Genomic DNA, 27,184 nt, shown 5'->3' on the forward strand with positions numbered 1-27,184 from the left:
CATGCATACATACATATATATACATATATATATATATATGAGTAAGCAGTAAGGGGCTTGGAGAAATGATTATCAAAATTTTATTATGAACATTTACAGCATGAAAGTTCCCAAATACTACAAATCAGGGCTTGATTTATTGTGTCTAAAGTTAAAAAAGTGATAGAGAATATGTTAATGCAAATTGGGCTTAAAAGCGTTTGTGGACATTTTATTTTGAAGAGCCAGGTGTTAAACATTTATCAGCACACCACTGTTAAAAAAGCATCTCCTCATTGGGTGATCCCTATATTGATTTGAAATTGTAGGACTAATAATACACAAACACACACACATTGTATATATACACATAGACATATAGACACACATATAACAGAATATGTATATATAAAACATGTCTATTTACACGTCACATAATATAATGTGTATCTATAATATATAAATGAACACATTATATATATATGTATATATATATATGTGCACATTTTATACATAAACACACATTTATCTTTCTATTATGCAGAGACAGGTACAGCCTGCTCTTCAAAATGTGTATATCTGAAAACACAAGCATAATATAAATGAACAAATGAAATGGATATTTATTAAGCACTTACTCAATGTAAAGCAGTGTGCTAAGTACTGGAGTTGCAAAAAGAAAGTAATACAATCCCTACTCTTAAGGAGCTCACTCCACTCCAGTGAGGGAAGATTTCAGTTGTAGGTCAGATGGAAAAGTTCCATGATCTTCAGGGTTCACCAGTAAAACAGATGGTAATGTCTCTTTTTCTGTCATTTCAATAGATATAAATGTCAGTTTCTCATGTGGAACCATTTGACATTGTCAAGGACTTTGGTAACAAGAACTTTCCTTTCTGAATCTTCAGGAGCTATGGCTGTACCATCTGCAGGAGCAGTTTTCAGGCTGTCTCCAACAAGGATGAATTACTGGGGTAATGGCTAGGAATATCATGCTGAACACATTCCTAATAAACACAGAACTCTTGAGTTCGAGGTCTCAAAGCTGCCTGTATTAGGATCTGAGAGTGATCATGGTGGTTTTAGTTGACAGGCAGATGCTGCCTCTATCCTCTGCCTTAAGATACCTGTCTGCTTCAGCCAAGCAGGCTTGTCTGCCCAGTGTGTGGCAGTTGATTGGTGGTTGGTAGAGATGGCTAATCCCTTCTTCATAGGATTGGCTTCCACAGATGATGGATGTGAAGGCTGGGCTAGACCAGTGATGTGATGGCTGTTGCCAACCTCAGACCTTCTGTGACTGTATCTGCTTGTTGGTAGTATTTGGTCAGAAATTGTTGCGATACTATTAGTTGTTGCAATATTATCATTCTTGTAATAATAATAATAATAATAATAACTAACTTTATTTTTATTCACTTTGTTGGAGAGGTGAACAATGTAACTATATAAAACTACACTGCAACTCTTGCCAAAAAATGTGGGACTACCAGATGATACAGGAAGTCCTTAACTTAGAAATGGGTTGTGTTCCAAGAGTTCACTTGTGAGCAGCTTTTTTGGAAATCAAGAACATAGTTTTCCATAGAAATCACGTTTTAAGTGGTGGCAAAGTTTCTAGGTTAGGCTGTGAAAATCATCCCAGCCCACTTAAATGTTATTGGAATACTATACGTTTTTAGTTTTAAAAATACTATACTATTAAGAAAGCTATTAAAATATAAAGATAACTTTATGATAATTATTATTTATACACATTATAAATAATATATTGTGATATTATTTATAATAATAATAATAATAACAATAATAATAATTGCTAACTTTAAGGTTTACAGATCATTTTCTTTACTAAAGGAAGTCAATGTTTCCTATATAACAGGGAAATGGCAGACCTGGCATGAACAAGTTGAAAGTATGACAGAAATAAAGCAGAATTAAATATTTATAAATAGAACTGATGAGTAGAGGTATGACCATTCTTTGGGCATCAGCTCTTTAGTGTTCTATGATTTCATCTATCTAGATAACTTCAGAATGACATATCTCTTTCTTAAGCCAGAGATAATAGGAAAGAGAAAACATGCTAAGAAATTTCTCCAAAGATCAAAATAGTAATTGGGGGGTATGCTTGAAGAAAATTGTAGTTATTTTTATAAAATGTTGCATTTTTTCAAAATTGACCCTAAAGATATCTGAAGTGAAAATATTTGCTCTATTTCAAATATAAACTCATTTTTGTGTTTATATCTCCAAACCATCACATAACAAAAGTGGGAAATAGTTTGTCCAAAACTGCATTTTTCATTCTTCCAGCATCTCTACCACCTATCTAACACTATCTAATACCTTACATAGCAAAGCTTGCTATCCTGTCTAACAAAAGCTGTTGATGGAGAAGGAAAAATATTAGTTATAAAAAAAGCCTCTACTTAGGAAGAGGATACAGACTACGCCTCTGATTTCATTAATATAAGGAATTTTTGGTGAGGAATGCAAGGGATAAAGTTAATATACCTTGACTATAAGAGACTTGACTATAAGAGAATGTGGTCATTGATATCATAACTGAAATCAAAATGATTTTTTATTTAGCAGCTTTTTATTTATGAAATAGAGGGAAAGAGCAAAGTAAAGAAATATGAAAGAGGGCAGAGTAAGCAGTCTAGCTTATCACCCTAATTGTTTCTCCAGTACCTGGCTCAACTCAGGCAGGGCTCGCAAACCCTCCAGTAGAGGACCCTCAGCTGGAGGGCCATTTAGCCTGAGGACCTGATGGTGAATAACCATGTTGCCTCCTCCAGAAACTAATCTCTCCAGAAGTCAGGAAAGGAATCAATTTTTCACTCACCCATGTTGTAGTCCAAGGGGGAAGATCCAAGAGCAGTCTTACAAAATCCAAGGTCCACAATGAAGAAGGTCCTCCACCAGCCTCCAAAGCTTGGAAAGAGCTCGTGACAAAATGTTTCAGCCACTTTTAAAGATCCTTCTTTACATCACTTCCTGTTCCTTCCTCCACTTTAGGGGACCAAATTTGCTTAGGACTGCCCAGGGACCATTCCATTGCTTCTGAAGGTAAAAACCCCTTTAGTAAGTAGTTTGTGGACTTCCTCTGCTTTAGGGTTAAGTAAGGGTGTATTCACTTTTGTTGATGAAATTTAAAAATAGGCAAGGGGAGAGTCAATCCCATCTTCACAGAAACTACTCTATACTTTGTGGTCTTAGGGCTACTGAGAATGACTAAAAGCATTAAGAGTTTAAGAGACTTGCTCTGAGTCAGAGGAAGAACTTGAACCAAAGTCTTCCTCACTCTGGCCCTTCTACTCAACTCTATCTAGTATTAGACTACTGTATCTATTCTCTAGAATCAGAGAGATTACTAGTGGTAATAGTAATAAAACAAATAAAGCTTCTATTAAATAGCCTATTAAATTTTTTTCAGTATATTTAAGGGCCCTTTCTATCTTTGACTTTTTTGAGGATATATACTTAGCAATAATATCTTTAGGTCAAAAGAGATCTATCGTATTTTTTTTAAAGATTAAAGAGCTAGACCTACTAATGATTTTTGGCAAGCCTGTAATGTGGGGGAAGCAGTGCACGTTGTCATATGAAGAGTTCAGTGAAACACATGAACATAACTAGCAATTTCCAATTGGTTGACATTTTTAGTAACAGCCTAAATCACTAAAATGGAAACAAAATACTGTCTATTTTAAAAACTATTTTATTTTCATTGTATCTAAAAAGAGTTGTGAGGGGGCAGCTGGGTAGTTCAGTGGAGTGAGAGTCAGGCCTAGAGACAGGAGGTCCTAGGTTCAAACCCGGCCTCAGCCACTTCCCAGCTGTGTGACCCTGGGCAAGTCACTTGACCCCCATTGCCCACCCTTACCAATCTTCCACCTATGAGACAATATACCGAAGTACAAGGGTTTAAAAAAAAAGAGTTGTGAGAAATTGTCAAGATATTTGAAATTTTTCTATCAGTCGTATACTTTAATATAATATTACTCCACTCTCATATATGCTTCTTTAGATACTTTCCCACTTGGTTATGACTTTAAACTGTACCATCTCTGGCATTTACATTTTTTATGAATCACCTTGTGGTCAATGAAAGGTATAATACTGTCTTGAATAGAGGCTGTGGTTTTCCTCAGGTCTACATTATGTAAAACCTGAGTGAAGCATATAATCTTTGTCACAAAGGTGCAATTTAAATCTCATTGAGGCAGCTGCATGGCATAATTGTTACTGGGCCTGTGCTGCACTTGAAGTCAGGAAGAACTGAGTTTTAATTCCATTTCATACATTTACTACTTGTGTGACTGGGAAAGTCACTTAATCTCTGTCTGCCTCAATTTCCTCAATTATAAAATAAGGAAAATAATAAAGACCTATATTCTAGGCATATTGAGAGCATCAAATAAGATAACATTTTTAAAGCACTTAACACAATGGATGACACATAATAAGTACTTAATAATACTTCTTTCCTTCTTTTCTTCCTCCCCCCAGTAACATTAAAATAGTAGCAATTATCTACATACACCCCATTCCCCATGCCATCATAAATTAGAGGTATCTTGTATAGTATATTCCTCCTGTGGGGTTGAGCACAAACTTTTAACTTGCCCTCTCTCTTTTTTATTTAATTGCATTTGATTTTTTTTCAATAAGCAACAATCTACCTTTGGTCCCTCCCACACTAAGAACCCTCTTCCCCAATTGAGAACAAGTAAGAAAACAAAAATCTCCCTTACAAACATATGCAGTCAAAAAAAAAAGTTCCATGTTGGCCGTGTCCAAAAACAATTATGCCTTGATCTGCAGTCTTAGTTATTCACCTCTCTACCACAAGGTATAGCATGTTTCATCATTAGTCCTCTGAAATCATGGTTTGCCATTAAGCTAGAGTTCCTATGTTTTTCAAAGTTGTCTTCATTATATTGTTGATATTATATGAACTGTTCTGTTTCTGTTAACTTCACTTTTCATTAATTTATAAAAGTCATCATAGATATCTCTAAAACTATACTCTTCATTTCTTACAGCACAATAACATTCCGACACATTTATATATCATAATTGGTTCAGCTATTCCCCATTTTTAAAGATGCATTGTAAGATTTCCCTTCCCTGCCACCTCAGAAAGAACTACAAGTATTTTTGTACATTGCTGGTGCTCATTTTGCTTTGGACTAATCCCTCCTTTAATTTAATACTACCCTTTTCCCTATCTTCCATTTGGCTCCTATTTTCTGATGGAAAAAATGTATTGTTTTACCCAACTTCATGTGCATGTATACTTAACAACTTGAACCAGCCGAAATGAAAATTTCATAAGGTATAAGTATCAGCTGCTCTCCCTTCCCTATTCCTCTTCATTTGTCTACTTGCATAGACTAGCTTTGTTATATTATTGCTCCTAACCTTCTTTTCTCTTCCACTTACTTCTGATGTATTCCTCTTTTTCTTTCTTTCCTTTCTTCTCTTGAAAACATGACAAAACTAAACCATTCTGATTTCTTCTCAAATTACTTTATGATTTCCTGGTGATGATAGGATTGAGAGGGGATACATGTATTATCACTGAATAATTGAATATGGGAAGTTTATTTCTGTTTGATCCTTTATGATTGTTCATTTATGTTAACCTTTTCGTGTTTCCCCTTTTAAAAAATGTTATCATATACTTTATAATCACCAACAAAAAACAGTTAACTAAACAAGAGCATAAAAATTACATGCAAAACCACAAGCTCCACATTGTTTACAACTTATTAGAAATATGGAAATTATATATGTGTGATATCATAAACATGATGTACTTTTGAGTTCCCTTTGGATTTGTTTTACTTGATACTTTTTTCTCATTATTTTGTGGCAGTTATTTTTTAATGTAACTGTGGTACGTATTATTCTTATTCTCTTTTCTTCTTCTTTTTCATCTTTTCACAAATTTTACTTATTTTCTCTATATTTCCAATATTTGTCACTTCTAATATAATTCAATCAATTACATTTAAATATCTCAGTCTCTTCAGCCATTTCTCCCATTTCTTGCATTAATGTTATTTCTAATCATTTTGTGATTACAAAGCTTTATGAATATTTTCATACATACACAACTTTTTATCCTCTCAAAAATGTTCTTTGGGTTTAATCCTAGTAATGGCATCCTTAGATCAATGAGCATTAACAGCTTTACAACTCTTAATGTATATTTCCATATTTTCTAAAAAATAATTCACAATTCCTCTAGCAATTTAATATTAAGGCCATTTCTCCATGTTCCTAGCAACACTTAATTTGACCAACTTAACTAGTCTGGTTTTGAGTTAACACACATTACAAGAATCATATTTAGCTAGACTGGTCTTTAAGCAGCAAACAAAATCTGTTGCCAGGACCATATTCTTTCCAAAACCAAGTGTTGCCAACTTGGTCATACTCAGTGCAATTTTTGTTCCAATTCCTCAGGAATGTAGAATTACCTCCAAAGTATGATGACTATTTAAGTAAGACTTCTTCATAATATTTATGCTCTCTCAAACATTGATGTCTCACCAGGTTTGAATTATGTGTATGCTCAAGCTTAGAGCTACTACTAACGTCATGCAGGTAAAGGAGTATTCTACAGATATCTGTCATATTTAACTTATATATAAGGTTCTATTCACATGTCTAGCTTCTTATTAATTTTTGGTTAGATTTATCTAGTTCTAAGAGAGGTTTTATGGAGTTTTATTAAACTTCTTTGTTTAAAATTCAGATTCTTGGTCTTCTATGAATAGGAAAAGAGGCAAAAGATACTACCTGTTCTTGAGGAGCTCACAATCTAAAGGGGGATAACACATGCAAACAACTATGTACAAACAAGTGACATCCTGGATAAATAAGAAAAACCTCAACTTAGAGAAGATACTACCATTAAGAAGCATTAATATTGAAAAATTGTTTTTGTTTTGAGTTCCTCCCCAAGATGATTAGCAGCCTGCACACAATAGCAATTACAAGGGGAGTGGTATGTAATAATTGCATAAAAAGATCAGATTCTGAGGGGAAAGACTTTCAACCTTTTTTAGATAAGGGGACTATTTTTAAAGTTTTGTTATAGTCCTTTGCTAATTGTATGGAATTATTTTGAGTCAACAGCTCAGGAAAAGTAATAAGGCTTCTTATTTCTAATTGGATTTATTTGAATCCTTCTAATGCCCTTTTTTTTAATCACTTTTTCACTCTGACTACCAGTCTGCACCATCCTGTGAAGGAATAGAGAGATAAGGGTAATGAGAAGAGACTCTCAGGGTTCCTGCATGCCTCAAATATAATGCAAAGAAAAATACTCCCTCTTCTCCTTCAACTGTCAGTAAGAATGTTTCATCTTTCCAAAAACACCTGGGAAAAGCCTAGGAAAAGTTCTACTTAAGTTCAAAAAAGAAGGTAATTGGCAGCCTATGTGAAGGAGGAAATTTAAGCTAAGTGCCCTTGTTATATTTTATCCAATTCATAGCTACGGTGGTGTGTGAAGGCAATTTCCTTGCATTTTGAGATCAATCAACAAGTATTTCTTTGTTTATTAAATGTCTTTTATATGTCAGGCACTGTGCTAAGCACTGGCAATATCAAGATAAAAACGAAATTCCCCCTGTCCTCAAGGAACTTTTATTTTATTATGAAGAAAATATGTTTTTATAAGTATATCCAAGACACATAATAATCCAAAACAGACACGAGGTTGCTTTAAATAGGAAGACAGTAACTACTAAGAGGACCAGGAGAACTAGAGCTGAGTTTTGAATAGCAATATCAATAGCAACTTCTCTATCTTACATACAAATGTATCACAGAAAAAGTATCTTCCCTACCCCTATCTCCCCACAAGAAAAATCAAGTTTTTCAGTTTCCCAATAGAACTGATAAATAATTTTATATACTCTCCTCTCCAATCCATCTTATCATCTTACTGCTTGACAAAATATCCTTCATAGTTTAGTTCAGTGATGGTGAACCTTTTACAGACTATGTGCCATGCCCCTCACACCTAGAGACACCTGTGTGTCATCCACCCCTTACCCCCAGACTGAGTGCTGCACCACTATATTTCCCCCCACTGCCTTACCATTGGGCTGCTGAGCAGAGGAGCAGATCAAATGAAAAAATAACTTCACAGTCAGGGTTAGGGTTAGAAAAGAGGGAGGAGGTGCTTCCATTGGGCTGCTGGTTAAGTGAAAAAAATGTGCTCAGACATGATGGAGAGGGGTAAAGGAGCAGTTCTGCAAGTCCCTCTGCCTTTCTAGTGAGGAACTCTGGCAGGTAACAGACATGTGCCCACAAAGACGTCTCTGTGTGCCTTTTTTGACACGAGTTGTTATTGGTGTCCCGTCATGGGTTTAGTTCTTATTTCTCTTTTATCCTACAGCATGAATTTATGTTATAGAGATAAAGACAGATGGATATATGTGTAGACAGACAACAGTATTTCAATGAAATTGGTGTCCTTTTTGTTAGCACAGTACCCGTGCTAATAATAAAACTAATAATAAAACTTAATTGAATTTTAAATATTTCAAAACATTATTAGGAGAAGGGGCCCATAAGTTTCACCAGACCCCAAAGAGTTTGATGACACATAAAAAGCTAAGTAGCTCTTTCCTAGATCCTTCCCAAACTGATCCAGGTTATATTAATCTATGCACTTTTATGTTATTTACTAGGGAGCTGAGACCTGCACTTCGCTAGGACTACTTGAAGTTCCTCTCCATCTTCACTATAATATATTTTACCTCTTTGGTTCAGTGATATAGTAGTTTATGCCTGTGCATGAACCCTTTGTCATCACAATTCTTAGGGTTTCATTCTTTGGAATTTATTCACTGGGGAAAAAATCTCTTTGGACTATGTCTTTCAGAAGTCTATACTTGGGCTGTACACTGTGATAACAGTACAGACCCTACTTAGGCAAGTTCATTTCTAGTACCCCAAGTTTTAAAAGGCTTTAGGAGTTTCATAAGGGCAGTAGGGGGAAGCATATTGAGGAGAAGATGAGGGAAAAATAGTAACAAATCTTGATCATGCCAGGACTAGCATGTTTGGTGGCTAGTATGCCAGGAAACCTGAATATTTACCAGGTATTGTTGGTATACCAGGAAAAAGTCAGTAGCGATCTCTACCATGTTCTTTAGTCAATGGTATGAAAATCCAACCTCCTAAATTTTCCATTAGGGCAAATTCCCATAGTAGCTTTCTTTGAGTGAATGGATGTGTCCCTCTCCTGGTTTGGGAAACAGAGGAGTTAATTAGGAATCAATTAATGTTCCCAAGAGACATTTGGAGTGCCAGACATTCAGGAATAAGCATTAGCACTATTTAAGGCCTGATTCATTTCCTTAATAATTTCCTATTCTGGTTCATTAAATGTTGTTTTGCTACGAACTTATATATCATATGTCTAGGTCAGATTCAAAGACAGAATCAGTTGAGAATCAGAGCTAAGAATTTTAATAGAACACTAACCCCAACAGTACCATACATAAACTTAGGATCTGAGAGGGGGCTGTATTGAAGTGACTTCTAACTAAACTAATATAGATTTAGATTATCATGTCTTTGTGAAAAATAATGTTAGGTGAAAGTGAAGAGGAGAAGGGAAAGGAATAAGCATTTCTTGGTCTTACCTGATTCTTTGAGTCTCTAATGATTTATTTTAGCAACATCAGTTAGGTATTGAATTAAACATAATAATAACAATGATGATAACAAAACTAAACATTTATGTAACACTTAAGTGGCAGGCACTATATAAGCAATTTATGTGTGTGTATATATATATATATATATAGAGAGAGAGAGAGAGAGAGATGTGAAGTGGATAAAAAGACAATTATGAACTAGTAACAAAAAGTTCCCAGTATACATGCTATATAAATTATCACATTTAATTCTCACAATAACCTTATAAGTAGATAATGCAAGTGTGACAATTCTAATTTTAAAAATGAGAAAAATAATATAGATAGATAAGCATATATTATAGAGAATGAGTATCTATAGTATATACTATATTGAGTGTGTATACATTAAAATATTTATATATCATATACACACATATATACCCCCATACATATCTATATATACATATTGTATTTATATTATATATGTGTATTACATATGTGTATTTGTATAGATAAGTTTTAAAATTTTCCTTCCTTGATCGTGCCTTGTACTCTCTAGTATTTTAATTGATAAACAAGAGGGGATATGTTTTGGATTCATTAGACATTACAAATGAGATAAAGAAGAAAATAGTTGGTTGGAAGTCAGAGGAAGTCTGGTTCTTCCCCCAGCAAACCACATTGAGAAGTGGACTTACTTTCATTAGACCTACTTGAGTTGGAGATGGAATGAGAATTTACATATATACTCAACTTGTTTTGGAGTAGGAAGCCTAGGTAGTCCGGCTTATCATAGTTCAGGAGAGACCAGTCATAGCCAAGGTGGGCAGTTGGAGTGGAAAGTGTGTCCAATTAATTATCCATTAAGCCTATCCAATTCCTAATTATATGACTTAATTTTTCCAAAACAGTCAGAAACTTTAAAGTACACTCCATGGCTCTAATAAAGAGATTAATATTCACTCAAGGCTTTTTATTAATTATTTCAAATGTCTCATATTTGTGAAATGGATAGTTGCACAAATATATGAGGATTTTCCTAATCATCCCCTAAAATACCTGCATTTATATAATTAATTTCTCTATATATTTTGTATTATATCTGCATATGTATGTATTTCTCTTGATAGTATGTAAGCTTTTTGAAGTCAGAGAGTTTTTTGGTCTGTACAGTCCTGGGTACATAATAAGCACTAAATAAATACCTGTTGATTATAACTCCATGCCTACTTTGCCAGGAGTTCTTAAATTTTATTTAATTAATTAATTTAGAATATTTTCCCATGGTTACAAGATTCATATTCTTTCCCTCCCCTTTCCCCAAACCCCTCCTATAGCCAACATACAATTCCATTGGGCTTTACATGTGTAATTGATCAAGACCTATTTCCGTATTATTGATATTTGCACTAGGATGATCGTTTAGAATCTACATCCTCAATCATATCCCCATCGTCCCATGTGATCAAGCAGTTGTTTTTCTTCTGTGTTTCTGCTCCCACAGTTCTTTCTCTGGATGTGAATATCATTCTTTTTCATAAGACCCTCAGAATTGTCCTGCATCATTGCATTGCTGCTAGTAGAGAAGTCCATTACATTTGATTGTACCACAGTGTATCAGTTTCTATATATAATGTTCTCCTGGATCTGCTCCTTTCACTCTACATCAATTCCTGGAGGTCGTTCCAGTTCGCATGGAATTCCTCCAGTTCATTATTCCTTTGAGCACAATAGTATTCCATCTCCAACAGATACCACAATTTGTTCAGCCATTCCCCAATTGAAGGACATCCCCTCATTTTCCAATTTTTTGCCACCAAAGAGTGCGGCTATAAATATTTTTGTTTTGTGAAGAGTTCTTAACCTTTTTTTGTGTCATGGACCCCTTTTGTATTCTAGGAAAACCTATGGACCCTTTCTCAAAATACTGTTTTTAAATGTCTCAAATAAAAATACATAAAATTACATAGTAAACAAGTTACAAAAAATACAGTTATCAAAATATTTTTAAAAGCTCACTTAAATCTACGTTAAGAAAGTTTGCACTACATGATGCTACAATAAAACTATTATAGTGATAGAATATCAACTAGTTCATCTGCAAATCATAACAGTTACTTCTCAACAATTCATTTCAATAAATGATTTGTAGATTATTGAGATCAGAATGAACTGGACGTGTATTCTCATTTATTCTTTCTATCTTTGTGATTCATTAAGCTATTCCCACAGTTCCTCACACTGATAATTATACATCCATAGTGATGGCCATTTGCTGTCAACTCAAATATGTATTGATTAGTCATTAGGTCTTTCAAACTAAATCAGTTTCAGATCTTTCAGAGAGACAAATGCAAAAGGCTACTTCTTCCTTTTAAAAAATATTCTCATTTTTTTCAGTATGCACAATGAAAAGAATTGGTTGGTCTCTGATCCATCTAAGACTTGATTACATAAATCCTTCAATACTTTAAAACTAAAGAATTAATTGCTTCACAGCTTGTAAGGATGTCAAGTGGCATATGCCTTTGTCTCATAATTCCCAATGACCTCTAGAACACGAGTGTTATGTTTTTGCCACTAGCACATGCACCTGCAATCTGATCAGCACAGAGGCTGAAAGGAAAAGTCGCATAGTGAGCTAGGAAAAAAAAGCATCAGCTATGCTGATTGCAATGGCAGATTGTGGCACATATGCTGGAAGCAAATCAGGAATTTTAAAAGGGAAACTCATTATTCACCTTCATGGGTATGACTGATGTTGCTAGAATAGTTCATTAGGGAATTATAGAATCAGATATGATCAAGAAGATGCTGGAGGAATTGTTTTTAGCAAAAATCTAGCAAACTAACACCCTCAAAAGAAGAAAAGTATGTCAAGTCTATAGTAATTAAAGCTGGATCAATGACAGAAAGAAACTACATAAGCTAAAATTCTTATGCAATAACACCAAAGTTGACATGCTTAAAATTCATCTCAACCAACCACGAGATAGCTGAGAGATCCAGCTATAGCATCCCTTCCCCATTCTGGAATCACCTACCCCCACCCCCACCATCCCCACTCCTCCACAAGTGTAAAGCTGCTAACACTTATAAAATAGAGTACAACTATTGGGAAGAATGGATAAGGTACAATTTTCCAGAATAGGCTGAAAGGAAGGAACTTCTATACTCAAGGGAAAATGACCTAGAACAATAACAGTAGGAGTAAAAGGAAAATCTGAGACAATCTGCTTACAATATAACAAAAATTTACAATAAAAATATCAAGAAAGAAAGACTGGAATTTCTCCAAAATAGTAAAGGTTCAGAAAAGAATGGTCATTTGAAAACCACATTCATACGTGGAATGAATTCTGTTAGATGAGAAACAAAAGAGTACAACTTTTCAAGGAACATACACATTTTATGCCCAGAGTAAACCTATCAGTGATTTAGGCGCATAAATATAAAAGTGATCAATGCTGGAAAGGTTGAACCCTGAAAAATGTGTCATCAGGAGGGAATCAAGTCTCAGAGAGTGCTGGAAGGTAAAAGGAATGGGGAAGTAAAAGTTTTAAGATGAAAGTAAAGTTGCTGTCTATATAGTACACATCCCACACAGCAAAGTGTAAGAGGTGGAAAGAATTTGAGAGGAATAGGAATAAGGCAATGGGCAATTCTAGTTAAAGTCCTGCAAGGAAATTACTTGGGGGAGGAGAAGGAGAAGAACTTACATTGTTTTGGACCAATTATTCTTCTTATAATATCTTAGTAAGCACTTGTTTCCAATACTTAATTGTCAGGTTGGTTAACTAGGACCAACTGAAAATCATGAGGGAAGCATACTGGTGGGAGGCAATAGAAGATTCCTATTGTTCTCTTTAGAGTCCCTTAGAATCTTGAGGAGAATAGAGAGCACCCTCTGGGGATGCAGCTTGCCTGTAAGAGATGAGGATTGGAAGAGTCACTCCAGAGAATGTGGTATTAATTTAAATATCATCTTTTTTTATTTATACTGTTTTCTTTCTTATTTTTTCTCTCTTCTCTAATTCTTGTCTTTAACTGGCAATATTTACTATTTTATTACTAAAAAGATACCATCATTGTCCCTTAAATCCATTCCTTGCAAAGAACACTAGAAACTTTAGGAGTATTGTTTGGTATTTGGTTGTATTGTTTCCTCCTATATGAATAATCAGAAGTGGGTACTAGCAATATTTTCATGATTCTTGAAAGGTTCTCTGTCACAGCTTCAATATACATCCCAAGATGGAAGATAGTATACCTTTCTGTTTTGGTTTTCAGACTGATAAAGGTCTTTCTTAGCAAGAACCTCAATTTTATTTCTTTTTTTCCTCTGACCCTTCTTGGATTATATCTCACCTGTCAGTCTATATTATCCTTTCTGGGAGCATAGAATGGCAATTCCTTTTCAGAACATACAGCTCATTCCTCTTTGTGAAAGATTTCAAATAAGTTTCTTAGCTACAAGGGTTAAATAACTTTTCTCCTCTTTATGATATTCTTATACTTTGTAATCTCTTGACTCAAGTCAGAGTTCCTTTCTATATTTTCAGAATTTTTTCTTTGTTTTCACTCTGAAGCCTTTCTTTGTTCTTTCTTTCTTTTTTTTTCTTTTTAAGAAATAGGAATGGTCCTTGATAACCTTGAGAGCCAAAAAAGCATTTGTGGGTTCTTTATATTCCCTTTGAAGAGAAAACCCCAGCTGCACTTTGAGAATAAATGATAATCATTTGGCTGTGGAAGAAATGCAGCCACTGTACTGTTCAGAACACTAGAAAAGTCCCTTTGCTTTGAATACTGCTTGTAAGTTGAGATATCCAGACTTTCTCTTTCTTGTCTGCAGAATACTACAGGAATAATGTGGCAAACTGCAAAGGGATGATCTTAACTCCAGAGATGTCTTCTTTACTCCAGTTTAGCTCTCTTCAGTCCTTTACAGCTATACTCGGCTTCCTTTCCATTCTTTCTCTAAAAATTTTAACTTTTCTCAGCATTTTAAAAATTTACATCTTTTTTCTTAATAACTTCTTTTCATGAATTTGTCTTCTTGGATCATTGTATTGATCATCCTATTTCTCTTTCTCCTTTATCCTGAGTCTTTCTCTTCCTGCTTCTTATTCTACTAGATTCCAGTTCCAAATCCTATGATCCCTGATAAATAGATCAGAGCCTAATAGAAAATTTTATATCCAATCATTTGAAGCAGAAAAAGTAAACAGGAAGGAGTAACCCTAGAGTACTCAAAATTAAATTGTTTACATTCCTCTGTGGGAAGATAGTATATGTAAATCCTAAGAACTTTATCTTTAATAGGGCAGATAGGAGTCTACATGAAGAGAGGGTATGGGTGTAAGTCGATTTTGTTGAGAGGATCTCTTTTAAAAATGAAGGGGTAAGAAAAAGATGGATGGGAACAGCTAGGCAACTCTATAGATAAGAAAGCCAGGTCTAGAGATGGGAGGTCCTGGGTTCAAATGTGGCCTCAGACACATCCTAGCTGTGTGACTGATCAATCATTTAACCATTTGCCTACCCCTTTCTACTCCTCAGCCTTGGAACTGGTACTGAATGTCAATTCTAAGACATAAATAAGATAAGAATTGGGTTGTGTTTTTTCAACGATGTAGTGAAAATAGAATGAGTAGAATTTTCTGACATAAAAGAGATGCACAAGAAAGAACTTTTACAGTGGAGGACAAAATGGGTCAGTAAATGATATTTGAACCTCTCACACCTTGGAGTTTATTCAAAGAAGAAAGAAGATATGTACATACTCAGTTGGATATAGAAATCCATCTCAAAAAATAGGGAAATATGAGGAAGGGGATAGACATAGAGAGGGGTGATAAAAAGGAGAAGAGTTTAAGAGAAAGAGATGTCAGAATCAAATGACTTGGGGCAGCTGGGTAGCTCAGTGGATTGAGAGTCAGATCTAGAGACAGTAGGTCCTAGGTTCAAATCCAGCCTCAGATACTTCCCAGCTGTGTGACCCTGGGCAAGTCACTTGACCCCCATTGCCCACCCTTACCACTCTTCCACCTATGAGCCAATACACAGAGTTAAGGGTTTAAAAATGTTAAAAAAAAAAAAACAATCAAATGACTTTTGAGGTGGGACATGATAAAAAAAAAGAGAGAGAGAGAAGGATAGACAGAAGAAATTGGATAGATCACTACAGATTAAAAAAAGAAGAAGAAATTGGATAGAGAGAAATACACAGTATTCATAACTATGTATGTGAATGGGATAAGCTAACCCATAAAGCTGAAGCAGATAGCAGAATTCCTTAGAAACCATAATCCAGCAATATGTTTTGTACAAGAGACACTTGAAACAGAAAGGCACACCGAGTTAAAATAAAGGACTGGAACAGCACCTATTATGCTTCAGCAGAAGTGAAAAAGGCAAGAGTAGCAATCATGATCTAAGACAAAGAAAAAGCAGAAAAAGACCTAATAAGAGATAGTTACGCTCACTCTAGTGCAACTATCAATAACATGGAAATAGGTCTTGATCAATGACACATGTAAAACCCAGGGGAATTGTGTGTTGGCTACCGGAGCACATTGGGAGGAGGGGAGGTGTGAGGTGAAGGGATGAAGGTAGGAGGATTGGAGGAAGGGAAAAAGGAGAGAAGAAGGTAGAGGAAGGAGAGAGGAAGGTAGAGGAAGGGAAAAGAAGGTGGCTGTCCCCGCCCCTGCAGGGGAAAATTGACCAGAGCCCTTCAGGGGCTCCAATAAATGACCAGAGAGCAACTTTAGGGTTTAGAATAGCTGGGTTTTATTTAGATTAGGAAAGGGAAGGTCTAGGGAAAACTAGGAGGTAGATAGAAAGGGGAAAAGGCGCCAAGAGAGTTCTGCAGGGCTCAGCCTCCAGGCTCCAGAGAGCTAGCAAGAGCTCAGGGTAGAGAGCAGAGCTTCTAGGGTCCAGAGAAAAGGCACCAAAACTTTCTCTTTTATACTTTTCCTGACACCTCCCACAAAGGAAGTGGAAGTTGTCAGGGGAAGTTATAGCAGAGAATCCTGGGAATTGTAGTCTCCCAGGGCTTAAGATAATTCCAAGTGAAAGAATCATGTAACCATGGAAAAAATTTCTTAATTTATCAATTAAATAAAATTTTAAAAATTAAAATGTTGAAATTAAAAAATTAAAATAAAAAAGACTTGAAAAAAAACAAAACAAAAAGATAGAGATACGTCATTTGGCTAAGAGATGCCATGAATAATGAAATAATATATTTAAAATTACAGCAAATTGTACTAATAAAGGTCCCATTTCTTATATATGGAATTGAATAACATTTATAAAACATGAGAGTAATTCTTCAACTGATGCATAGTCAAAGAAATGAAAATGAGTTTTTAGAAGAAATCAAAGCTCTCTGTAGTCATATAAAAATGCTTTAAGTCACTATTGATTATAGAAAGAAAAATTAAAATAACTCTATTACCTCATACTTATCAAAAATGACAAACAATGGATGAATTGAGGGAAAATAGATAGACAAATAAAGTATTGGTAGAGTTGTAAAATAGTTCAATCATTCTGCAGAACTGTGTATATTCTATGACCCAGCAAAACACTTACTAGGTCTGTACCCTAAAGAAATAAAAGAAAATAGAAAGGGAGTCAGCTAGGTGACTCAGTGGATTGAAAGCCAGGCCTATATATGGGAGGTCCTGGATTCAAATCTGTCCTCAGACACTAACTAGCTGTGTGACCCTGGGCAAGTCTACTGACCCTTATTGCCTAGCCTTTACCACTCTTCTGTTTTGGAATTAATATTCAACATTGAGTCTAAGATGGAAGGTAAGTGTTTGAAAAGAAAGAAAGAAAAAGGGAAAGGATCTATATGCACAAAATATTGATAGCCATTCCTTTTGTATTGGCAGTGAGTAGGAAATTGAGGGGATGATCATCAATTGGCAATGACTGCACAAGCTGTGATGGAATACTATCATACTGTCAGAAATGATGAATGGTTTCAGAAGAAAAAAAAAGACAGCAGCTCTATAAACTGATAGAAAGTGAAATGAGAAGAACCGGAAAATCATTGTGCACAGTAACAGTAAAGTTGTAATGATTAACTGTGAAAGACTTGGATAATTTGGTCAATACAATGATCCAAGACAATCCCAAAGGATTCATTTGAAAAAATACTATCTACCTTCAGAGAGACAAGTGATGAACATGCAGTGCAAATTGATTGATGAACACTGAATGAAAATTGAAGTATAATTTTATTCCTTTTTCTTGCTTTTGTGATATGGTTAATATGGAAATATGTTTTGCATGATTTCACATGTATAATTTATATCATTTTCATTGCTTTCTCAATGGGTGGAGGAAGGATGGGAGGGAGGGAAGGAGACAGTTTGGAATTTTAAATTTATAAAGAAAAATGTATAGAATACTTATATTATAAGAATAAATAAATGCTCTAATCCTCAAACACTTCACCCTGGTTTTCTGGTTATTGGTTTTCTCATTCACCTTAAGTCCTTCAGCTTCAGTTTTCTGTTTTTCCTCCACCTCCTCTTCTTTCTCTTTGCTGAATTTCTTTTGCTTCTACACATCAAGTCCTTCCCTCTCTTAGAACTACTCCTCCAGTCAGTCCATATCCTATAGCAGATGTCCTCCTTCTTCAAATTCTACTTAAGTCTTTCTAAGTTTCTTTTCCACAAATTCAATCTTGTGCTAGTAGACCAAATAATCCGGAAAGTTCCTTGCCAGATAGGCATATGGAAGCTTATGGGAGAGGAATGCTGAGTGAAAAACTTATGGATCCACATTCTCCATCATATAACTCATAAGTTTATTACCTTGATGGCTTCTTGGATTTTTGCCTTTTAGAAAGAGCTATTATTACTTTATTCTTCCTTATATATCTACATCATCTGTATCTATATCTATATCTGTGTGTGTCTGTATATATAAACACATATGTATATATACATATACATATATATATATACACACACACATATAATTCTTCTTTTGTGTGGGGTTCTTTTTTTCTAATATTGGAGAACAAGAAAAAAAATTTAATACTATATCTCATTAACTTTAAAAATCCTTTTTATTCAAGTTCATATTCTAGCCTTACTGAGCTCTCAGTACTTTAAAAGTCAGTAAAGTGGCTGTGCAAGTAATAGGCCACAGAGCAGATTAGCCCTCATTTATTCCATATAAGTAGATTATAATAAATTTAGTGAACCCAGGAAAAAATCTGTGATTTTCTTAAAGTAGGATATTTGTGGTCATTCAAACTGCAGCCTAATTACTGATTTAGTAGATAAGTCCTCAGGAACTGCCTGAGGCATGTAGAAGTTAAATGACTTGTCCAGGGATCATGCCCAGTTATTACTGGAAGTAGAATTTGAATCTAAGTTTTTCAGACCATAAGCCAAAAACTCTTATCTCTTATGCCATACAAATTTTGTAACTCTAGTTCCTGTGAAATAGCTATGCAAAGCCCAGGAGTGAAAAGTCATCATGTTCTGCCAGCAGACAAATGATAAGTGAAAATACATATATATGTGACAAAGTGCATGTGTCACAACCCAACTCAATAGACTACATAGGCTCATAGGTGAAGACAGAAAGAACTATTGAATTCATGCAAATAAACCAGTGTATTGAACACATATGATTTCTTTATCTTAGCAAACATTATAAGATAATTATTGTCAAAGCATCAATGAAGGAAATAATTAAAACATTAAACATTTTAAAAGATTTCTTTAATGACTTTATGCACTAAGCAGAAAATAACATCAGAGATCAATATATAGTAATTGAAAGAAAATAGAATTATCCTTCCCTCAAAATTCATTCTAAATTATCCATAACCAGGGTCTGGGAAATATTGAATTTCATTTTTGTCTACTAGTAACTTGAAATGCTGCAAAGTCATTTTTGCTATTTGTTGCTTTAGAAGTCTTTGTAACAGAGAAAATGGTGCTATGAGACATTAGGTGTCTTACTATCTTTAGCCTTCTGACCTATTGTAAAAATAAAACAAAAAATTTCTTTATAGGCAAATAAGTTAACAAGATTTAAAAGCAGTAAAATAATGATACTGCCAAATTAAAGCGCAAACTTGAACTTGAGTAAAATTCTATTGTGAAGTTGTATCAAAAACAATGCCTGTCAGTCCTGTTGTACAATAATCCAATAATTCTTTTGTGCTATTATATTCATTGTAGAATCAGATTCAAAATTTCCATTGCACTTTCTAAGTAGGTCTAATTCATTTAGAGCATTTGTTTTAGGATAATATCAAACAAACCCAACTAGGTAGAATAATCAGGTATTCATTTCAAAGAATATGTTAGTAGAAGTTTGGACAGGTTTTGAATTGTTGAACTCTCCTTCAGAGAGAGAAAGAGATGAGGCTGTATTCACTCATTTTTATTGGTGTTCACGTGTGCTTCTTACATGAAGTTCAAGAGGTTGAGATGGTGGCTTGGTTTGGGAATCTGATCTTGGTGAAATGAATAAGCCACTTTTTTGGCGTGAAGTACACAATTCTTGCCAATTGTTTTATGTGAAATACTATTATTCAGCGCATTTCTCTAAAACTCACTTTGTTTTTACCAAGTATGCTTGTATAAATTCTATACGTGTCCTTTCTTTATCCTTAGTCTATATTATGGTGGCTAGTTTGGTATCACTCATCTGAGACTGAGTAAGAGCCTGACAAGCTATACCAAGCCTTGCCCTTTATCTGCCATCATCATTTGTTCTTGGCTCATCACTCTGGGGTTGCTTAATATCTCAGTAATGGGAAGTAAGGTACTCCATTCTCAAATTGACTGACTGTTTACCCTAATTGCAGCTACTCTGGGAAAAGCTGCTATTTCTAGAGTTGGTAATAGTCATGGCTCAGTCTTAAGGATTCTCCCCAACAAGGGGAATAAAGGCATCCAGAGGTCTCTGGGATAAGCCCAGCTGGTTGAACACACACAGGGAATTGGGAAAAATAAGAAATCACATCTTGCCTTTTGCCTCTGAGCAGCCTGCCATCTGGAAGCTACTCCCTCCCAAGTACATCACTTCATCATTTTCTGGTTTGCTGTCCAATAAAAAATCTTTGTGTCATTTACAGTATAACCTCCTGAGTCATTATGGCTAATAAGAAATAGTCAAGAGGTTATATGCACTTGCTCTGAATGGCAGGTGGGAGTCCATGAACTTGACTGGAATGATTACAGAGGATGACTTATACACTATAAAGGTTTTAAAAAGTTACACTCACATGAGTGTTATATAGGGCAAAAAGAAGTGGAATCAGTCAGAAACACCTGGGTTCAAGTCTCACCTTTGATGCATGGTCTTGTGACTCTGGGCAAGTCATTTGGACCCTTAAGTTCCCTCAGATAACTTTCTAAGAGATAAACTGTAGAACAATTACATATCTGCATTGGTAGATGGATTTTCCCATGGAGATTTCCTCCTCCAATTAATAAATCCAGGCTTCTCTTCCACCCTCAAGTAACTTTTTTTATTCTACTGCCCTTTTCACTTTTTAGCCTTTCTCCTTCATACAAACTGTTTATTTCAGTTGCCTGGTGGGAATGGAAAGGAGAAGAGTCCAAGAAGAAGTGACAATTCAGGAAGCCAAGGGTAAAGGATCTAGGTGAAAGAGCCATTCAGAGGGCCTTTCCAGGCAAATTAGGGATGGGATGGTGTATCAAAGCTTGCTCTGTGTAGAGTCTGCACAAGATCATGTACTCTGTTACAAATAATCAGAAGCAATTAGATGGGCCAGTGGATAGAAAGCCTGGGGACAGGAGGTCCTGGATTCATATTTGACCAGACAAAACATTGAGGTTAAGTAAGATCCAGAAAATCATTTTTTAAACATTTACTCTGACTTTCCACATAGGAAAAAAAAGGTGGTGAGAGATTGGCTGTTGTTCAGTTTACAATACATAGTCAGATGGATCTGTTCCATCATCACATTTATCAATGACAGACACTGCAAATGGACAAGAAGAGGGACTCAGAGATGGTTTGGGGAAATTGTAGAGTGTTTTAATGTGCCTTGATTTTTTTCCCCTAAAACTAAGGCCCATATTTTAATATCAATATTCTTCTAAGCAAGTATACAATGGAATATCATGTTCTCTAAAGGATTAAATCTGAGTCACTCAGTAGTGAAAAGGTGCATGTTGGATGGAAGCATACTGCCACACATTACAGATGTAAAATTGTATAGGGCAAGTAGTGTAAAGAATAGGATTAGAAAGAGGCGAACAAAAAAAAAAATGGTCCAGGATTACAGCAGGAGTGAGGAATAACCAATGAATAATTCATGCACTCTAAGCCATTCTTATCACTGCAGTTTCAAGAGATCTAGAGTACATTATATTGAGCACTGGATAGGATTCATAAGAAGATATGAAAAGACTCAGGTCAGGAATTCACAGACTAGAGAGACACCAATAAGACTTTTCCCTGAAACAGACCCCTTTGGGAGCACTTTGAAAGCTTTCAAATATCCAACCTGATCTCCTGGAACAGTATAAGATCCAATAACTCAAGAAATCAGTAATAGAACTAATCTAGACTTTTCCTCCAGATGTGCCAATGAATCCAATCATAACATCAAGCTCAAAGTCTGAAAGTAGGCTGAAAGAAAAAGCAAACAAAAAGGATCCCAGCATAAAGATTTTTCATTCCTGTGTTTGAACTTCAAAATTTTCTTTGGAAAGTTATGGACGCAGCAAAGCTCAAGACACAATACAAAAGAAGAAAATGACTACAAAACATCTACAAAGTAAAGCCTCAGAAAAAAATATTGTTTGGGAAAAATTCTATGAAAATTCCAAAAAGAAATGAATCAAATATTTTTAAATAATTATCTTTTAATAAAAGAAAGCACTAGGTTGAAAAGGAAAAGAAATAAGAACTATGGAATAAAGAAATAGAAAGAAAATTAATAGCTTGGCATAAGATGTTCAAAAATTTGTCCAAATTACAAATCCCCTGGAAAGCAGAATGAACCAAAGAGAAATCAATGATTCTATGAGACATCAAGAAATATTAAAGCAAGTTCTGAAGACTGAAAAAGATGAAAATATATGATATCTTAGATCAAAAACAAATGACCCAGAAAACTGATAGGAAAACATCACTAGAATCACTAGAATACCTGAATGTTATAACCAGAAAAAAAAGAGCCTATTTCAAGAAATCTTAAAAGAAAACTCCTTAGATCTCTTATAACCAGAGGACAATGTGCAAATATAAAGAATCTACTGAACTCCTCTTGAAAAAACGCAAAAAATTTAAAATGCCCAGGACCATCATAACCAAAAGCCAGAGAATCAAAGTCAAAGAAAAAATACCATAAGCCACAAGAAAGAAAGTACTCAAATCCTAAGAAGCCATAGTCAAGATAACACCTGATTTGGCAGTCATGACTATAAAAGAGCAGAGAACTCGTTCCAGAAGGAAAAGGATATAGTCAAGAATAACTTACCTAATAACACTGAATACAATGCTATGTCAGGTAGGGGAGACAGGAGCAATGGACCTTTAATGAAACAGAAGTGATAAAAAAGACCATTGAGGTAGAGGAACTTTGAATTTCAAACACAGGAGTGAAGAAAAGCATGAAAAAGTAAACATAAATGAGTAATGATAAAGGACTAAAGAAGGAGAAACTCTACTTCAGAAGTGGGAAGATAATACATGTGTCCCCTCTAGTGACCCCTAATTGCATAAGGTAGTCATAGGAGGAGTCCAATTAGACAAAGCATAGGAGTGATTGATTCTGTTATCTTTTGGTGATCTTAAGAAAAGAATGGAAAGAGAAGGTAAGAAGACTACATTGCAGGGAAGGGAAGAGAAATTATATAATTAGACTGAAAGCAGAAATCAAGGAAAACAAAGGAAGAGGGAGATCATGGCTGACACTTGAACCTCATTATCATCTGTATTGCTAAGAAGAATGAAACCATACACGCACCCCAAATACTAAGAAGCAAGAATTGGGTACAAAAATAGCATTTCACTCAATAGGAAAGTAAGAGGGAAAGGTGAAAAGGGAGTAAGGGAAAATTTGAGGGAGGATAGATTTAATGAGAATTAGTCCTTAGTAAAACAAACTTCAAGGTTGTACAATCATATTGATAGCTGTTTTTGAGGTGGCAAAGAATGGGTATCTGAGGGTAATGTAATGAGGGTGCCTACAAATTGGAGAATGGATGTGTTGTGCTATATAAATACGATGAAATACTTTTGTATTGAATTATTTGCATCATGACCAGCCATGATACTAGAGGACAAACAAATGAAGGAAACATCTACTGCTTGAAGTGGAGGTCTCAGACTGGAGAAAAAGACAATTTTTTTTAACTTAACCACTCTCGGTACCCTAAGTAACTCTCAAAAACTAAAAGGAGTTTCTGCTGTACATGAGTGAAGGAAGCTCTGCTATCAGGGAGATCCCCACACCCAGGATGAGACAAAACCAAGAAGAATGAGATAGAATTTCATAACATTATTGATCAAACTAAGTATTAAACTAAAATTTTAATAAGCTTCATCACAGCAATAAATATTTTGGCTTATCTGTATAGCAAAATGTTAAATTTAAGTTGGCACCATTAAAATGTGAGTTACTAGGCAAGTTTTCAATTTTCTCCTAACATATAAAACCATTTCAATTTGAAAATCAGTCTTATTTATTTTGCCAAGTTTGAGAATATGTATCATGAATGAGATGGCATTATGTGAAGTGTTCATTAAATTTAGAGCTAAATTAACATCATTGAAAAAATCCAAAAGCAAAATAGGAAATTAAACAAGCAAAATCATAGTTCACTATTTTACCATCATTTATACTAAGAAGAATTCCTCTTGAAAAGTAATTATTTTTTAAAAAGGTGTACATCGATGAACATAATTGAGAGATTTTTGTTGACCTCTAAAGAGAACAAAAGCTCTTAAGAATCTTCATAAGGTTTTAAATTTGGCAAGAGCACTATAATATTTTTTTGATAATTAGGCTTTCAAGCACATTTTGCTTTGCTAATTGGATCTAAGTTCTAATTAGATGCCTTATGGAACTAAGAATGACGTACCACTGAATATGTTTATGCATTCTACAGATGAATCTAACAATTAGCAGCACTTTCCACTTTAACATGGAAAATGCAGTATTTGCTTATGTCAGGGCTATACTTTTTCCCCCTAGCTACGACAGGAGATAATTCTTTTTCTTAATTTAGTATCTCTTGTGGGAAGGAAATATTTATGTGTGGTGGTGGGTAAATTAAAGAATAAGGAAAATTATCCCAATTATTTAAGAGGTACACTTGAGAGAATCTGTGTAGCAGAATGCCAGACACACAATAGAGATTTAGTAAATGTTTATTGACTGACTGAAACTAGGCTTACTACTGATGTGACTCAGCAAATCATTACCTCTCTGTGGGCCTCAATGTCTTCTCTTTAAAATAAGGTGAATAGACTAATATTTGAGGTTGCCTCCAACTCCATGTCTTATGATCTTAGGGACCTAGTGATGAGTTCGGTGACATTTTGTACTTTTTCAAAATGGTAAACAATAGAATGTGCTATTGTGCTATAATGCAAAGTGAGAAAATAAATCACGGTAGTCAAGATACAACAACATAAATAACCAAGTGACCCCATAACCATTGAACTAATCGAACTTGCCCTTGAAATGGCTAAAGGTCTTCAAAATTCCTACTGAATGAATTTGAAATAGGTTTCTGTAGCTGAAGGTCTGGGGAGCCAGAAGTCAAGAGAGGAGGCATTACAATGCTTTCCAAGACTTACATAAGGACATTCTCTTTGCAGCTTGGCTGCCTAAGCAGCTTTCCACTGATTCTAGTCACATCATCTCATTGTTATTCCCTGTCTCTGAACTGAGATCCATCAATTTTCATTCCATCAAGATTTATGGGCACTAATCCTGAAACTAGTAGTGCCGAGATTTGGATATTACCAGAGCCAGGTACACAGGGGTATATAAGGAAAGAATATTTTGGAGATTAAAAAGCAGTGAATCATTGAAAGGCCTTAAGGGAAAAGATCACGCCAAAGAAACCCCAAGAAAATTGATAGTCCTGGAACAGAGAAAGTAGGTAAATTAGGTTTCATGTCTGCTGTATATTGCAACTCCTCCTACAACTAAGTCACATGTTCTTTTCTTTTATCATCTGCAAGTAGCTCTTTTAATCACCCTAGAAATAACTAGCCTTACATTTACTATTTTTAAAGCAGCATAAATCTGATTAAAGGCAGTGTAACTCTTCTTAAAAATCTAAGTTTTCAAGAAAAAGTGTTCTAGAACCGACACTTTATCAGAATTATGTGAGCTATTATTTTTCCAAGTAATGTATCACCGAGCCTGAATTCTATTAGTGTTATTTATAAAGGTTCCTCATTAGGGTTGTGTCCTCATCAACTATTCTAAAGCATTTTATGTTGACTGCTGTTACTGACAGTATGATATGGTATTTAAAATAAGAAAATGAAATGCATGATTGCTTTATTTGCAATTAAAGAAAGAAAAGCTGTCCATGAACCTTTCTATCCCAATATTTCCAAGAGACAGACATTCTGTTCTGCACAGCCTTCAGAAAGGTTTGTACACAGGTGAATGCCATTGTGTGGCTGAGAGAAAGGTGACTAATGTACTAATGTTATTTTCTCTTTTAGCTTGGCTGCTGGAATCCTGTCACGGGTCTGAACGGTTCATTGACAGACAAAAAACTGGAAAATAACATGCGTGGAGTAGTTCTTCGTGTGGTGACTGTTCTGGTAAGCTGAATTCAGTGTAATGGGTTTTATTTATTTATTATCTTCAAGAAGCTCCTTTCTTCTTTATAAATTTGTACATTATTGCCTATGAGGGAAATGCAAAGGAGTTTGTAACTTCTCCATGTACAATCACATCGAATATATTATCCACAGTACAGTCAATCTTTTGGTAACAATTCTACTGATTATTATTAGACCCCAGGGAAGATTTTCCACTTAGTGGCCTTACTAAATACAGTTTCATTTCTCAAAATGTTTCTCTCAGATGTCTATTATTCTGCATACACTTCTTTCTTAGACTGTCAGTGTCTTCCTACCATGCCCAAATGAAATGTGTTGGCTTCTCATTGAAATATTATAGGAGGTATGAAAGTACTTTTGACATGAGATGCTACATTTGGAATATGTTAGAAATGAGCAGAAAATAAGACCTTAGTTTGGCAAAGCCAACTTCTTGTTCTCCTATGTTTAAAAACAGAAAATATTCCTCTCTCAGTAGTAAGAACCCTTGCTGACATGGACTTCCGCCTTGGGTTGTGCTTGTGTATTTATCCTGTGTACTTTATGGTACTTTTCATGACTTCTAACACTTTAGCATGAATGCTTTTCTTTTGATTCAAAAAAGCCACATTTTTTCCCCACTTTTCATAAACAAATTACAGAGTTAAATGAAGTAGCCTTTTTCATCCATGTTGATACTAATTGGGTTTTCATTAGTC

At 34.9% G+C, this 27,184-nt stretch overlaps 1 protein-coding gene across 1 annotated transcript in view; it reads left to right on the plus strand.

The window, feature by feature from the left end:
- The window catches only part of GRID2 (glutamate ionotropic receptor delta type subunit 2), a 1,498,284-nt gene that overhangs the window by 1,042,221 nt on the left and 428,879 nt on the right, over positions 1–27,184 (plus strand). The window contains exon 9 of the mRNA XM_044681588.1: positions 26,364–26,465. Within this exon, the coding sequence (XP_044537523.1) occupies positions 26,364–26,465 (102 nt within the window). The remainder of the gene's footprint in view (positions 1–26,363; positions 26,466–27,184) is intronic.

The sequence above is a fragment of the Gracilinanus agilis genome, chromosome 6 (genome assembly GCF_016433145.1).
Source record: "Gracilinanus agilis isolate LMUSP501 chromosome 6, AgileGrace, whole genome shotgun sequence".
Taxonomy (NCBI): domain Eukaryota; kingdom Metazoa; phylum Chordata; class Mammalia; order Didelphimorphia; family Didelphidae; genus Gracilinanus; species Gracilinanus agilis.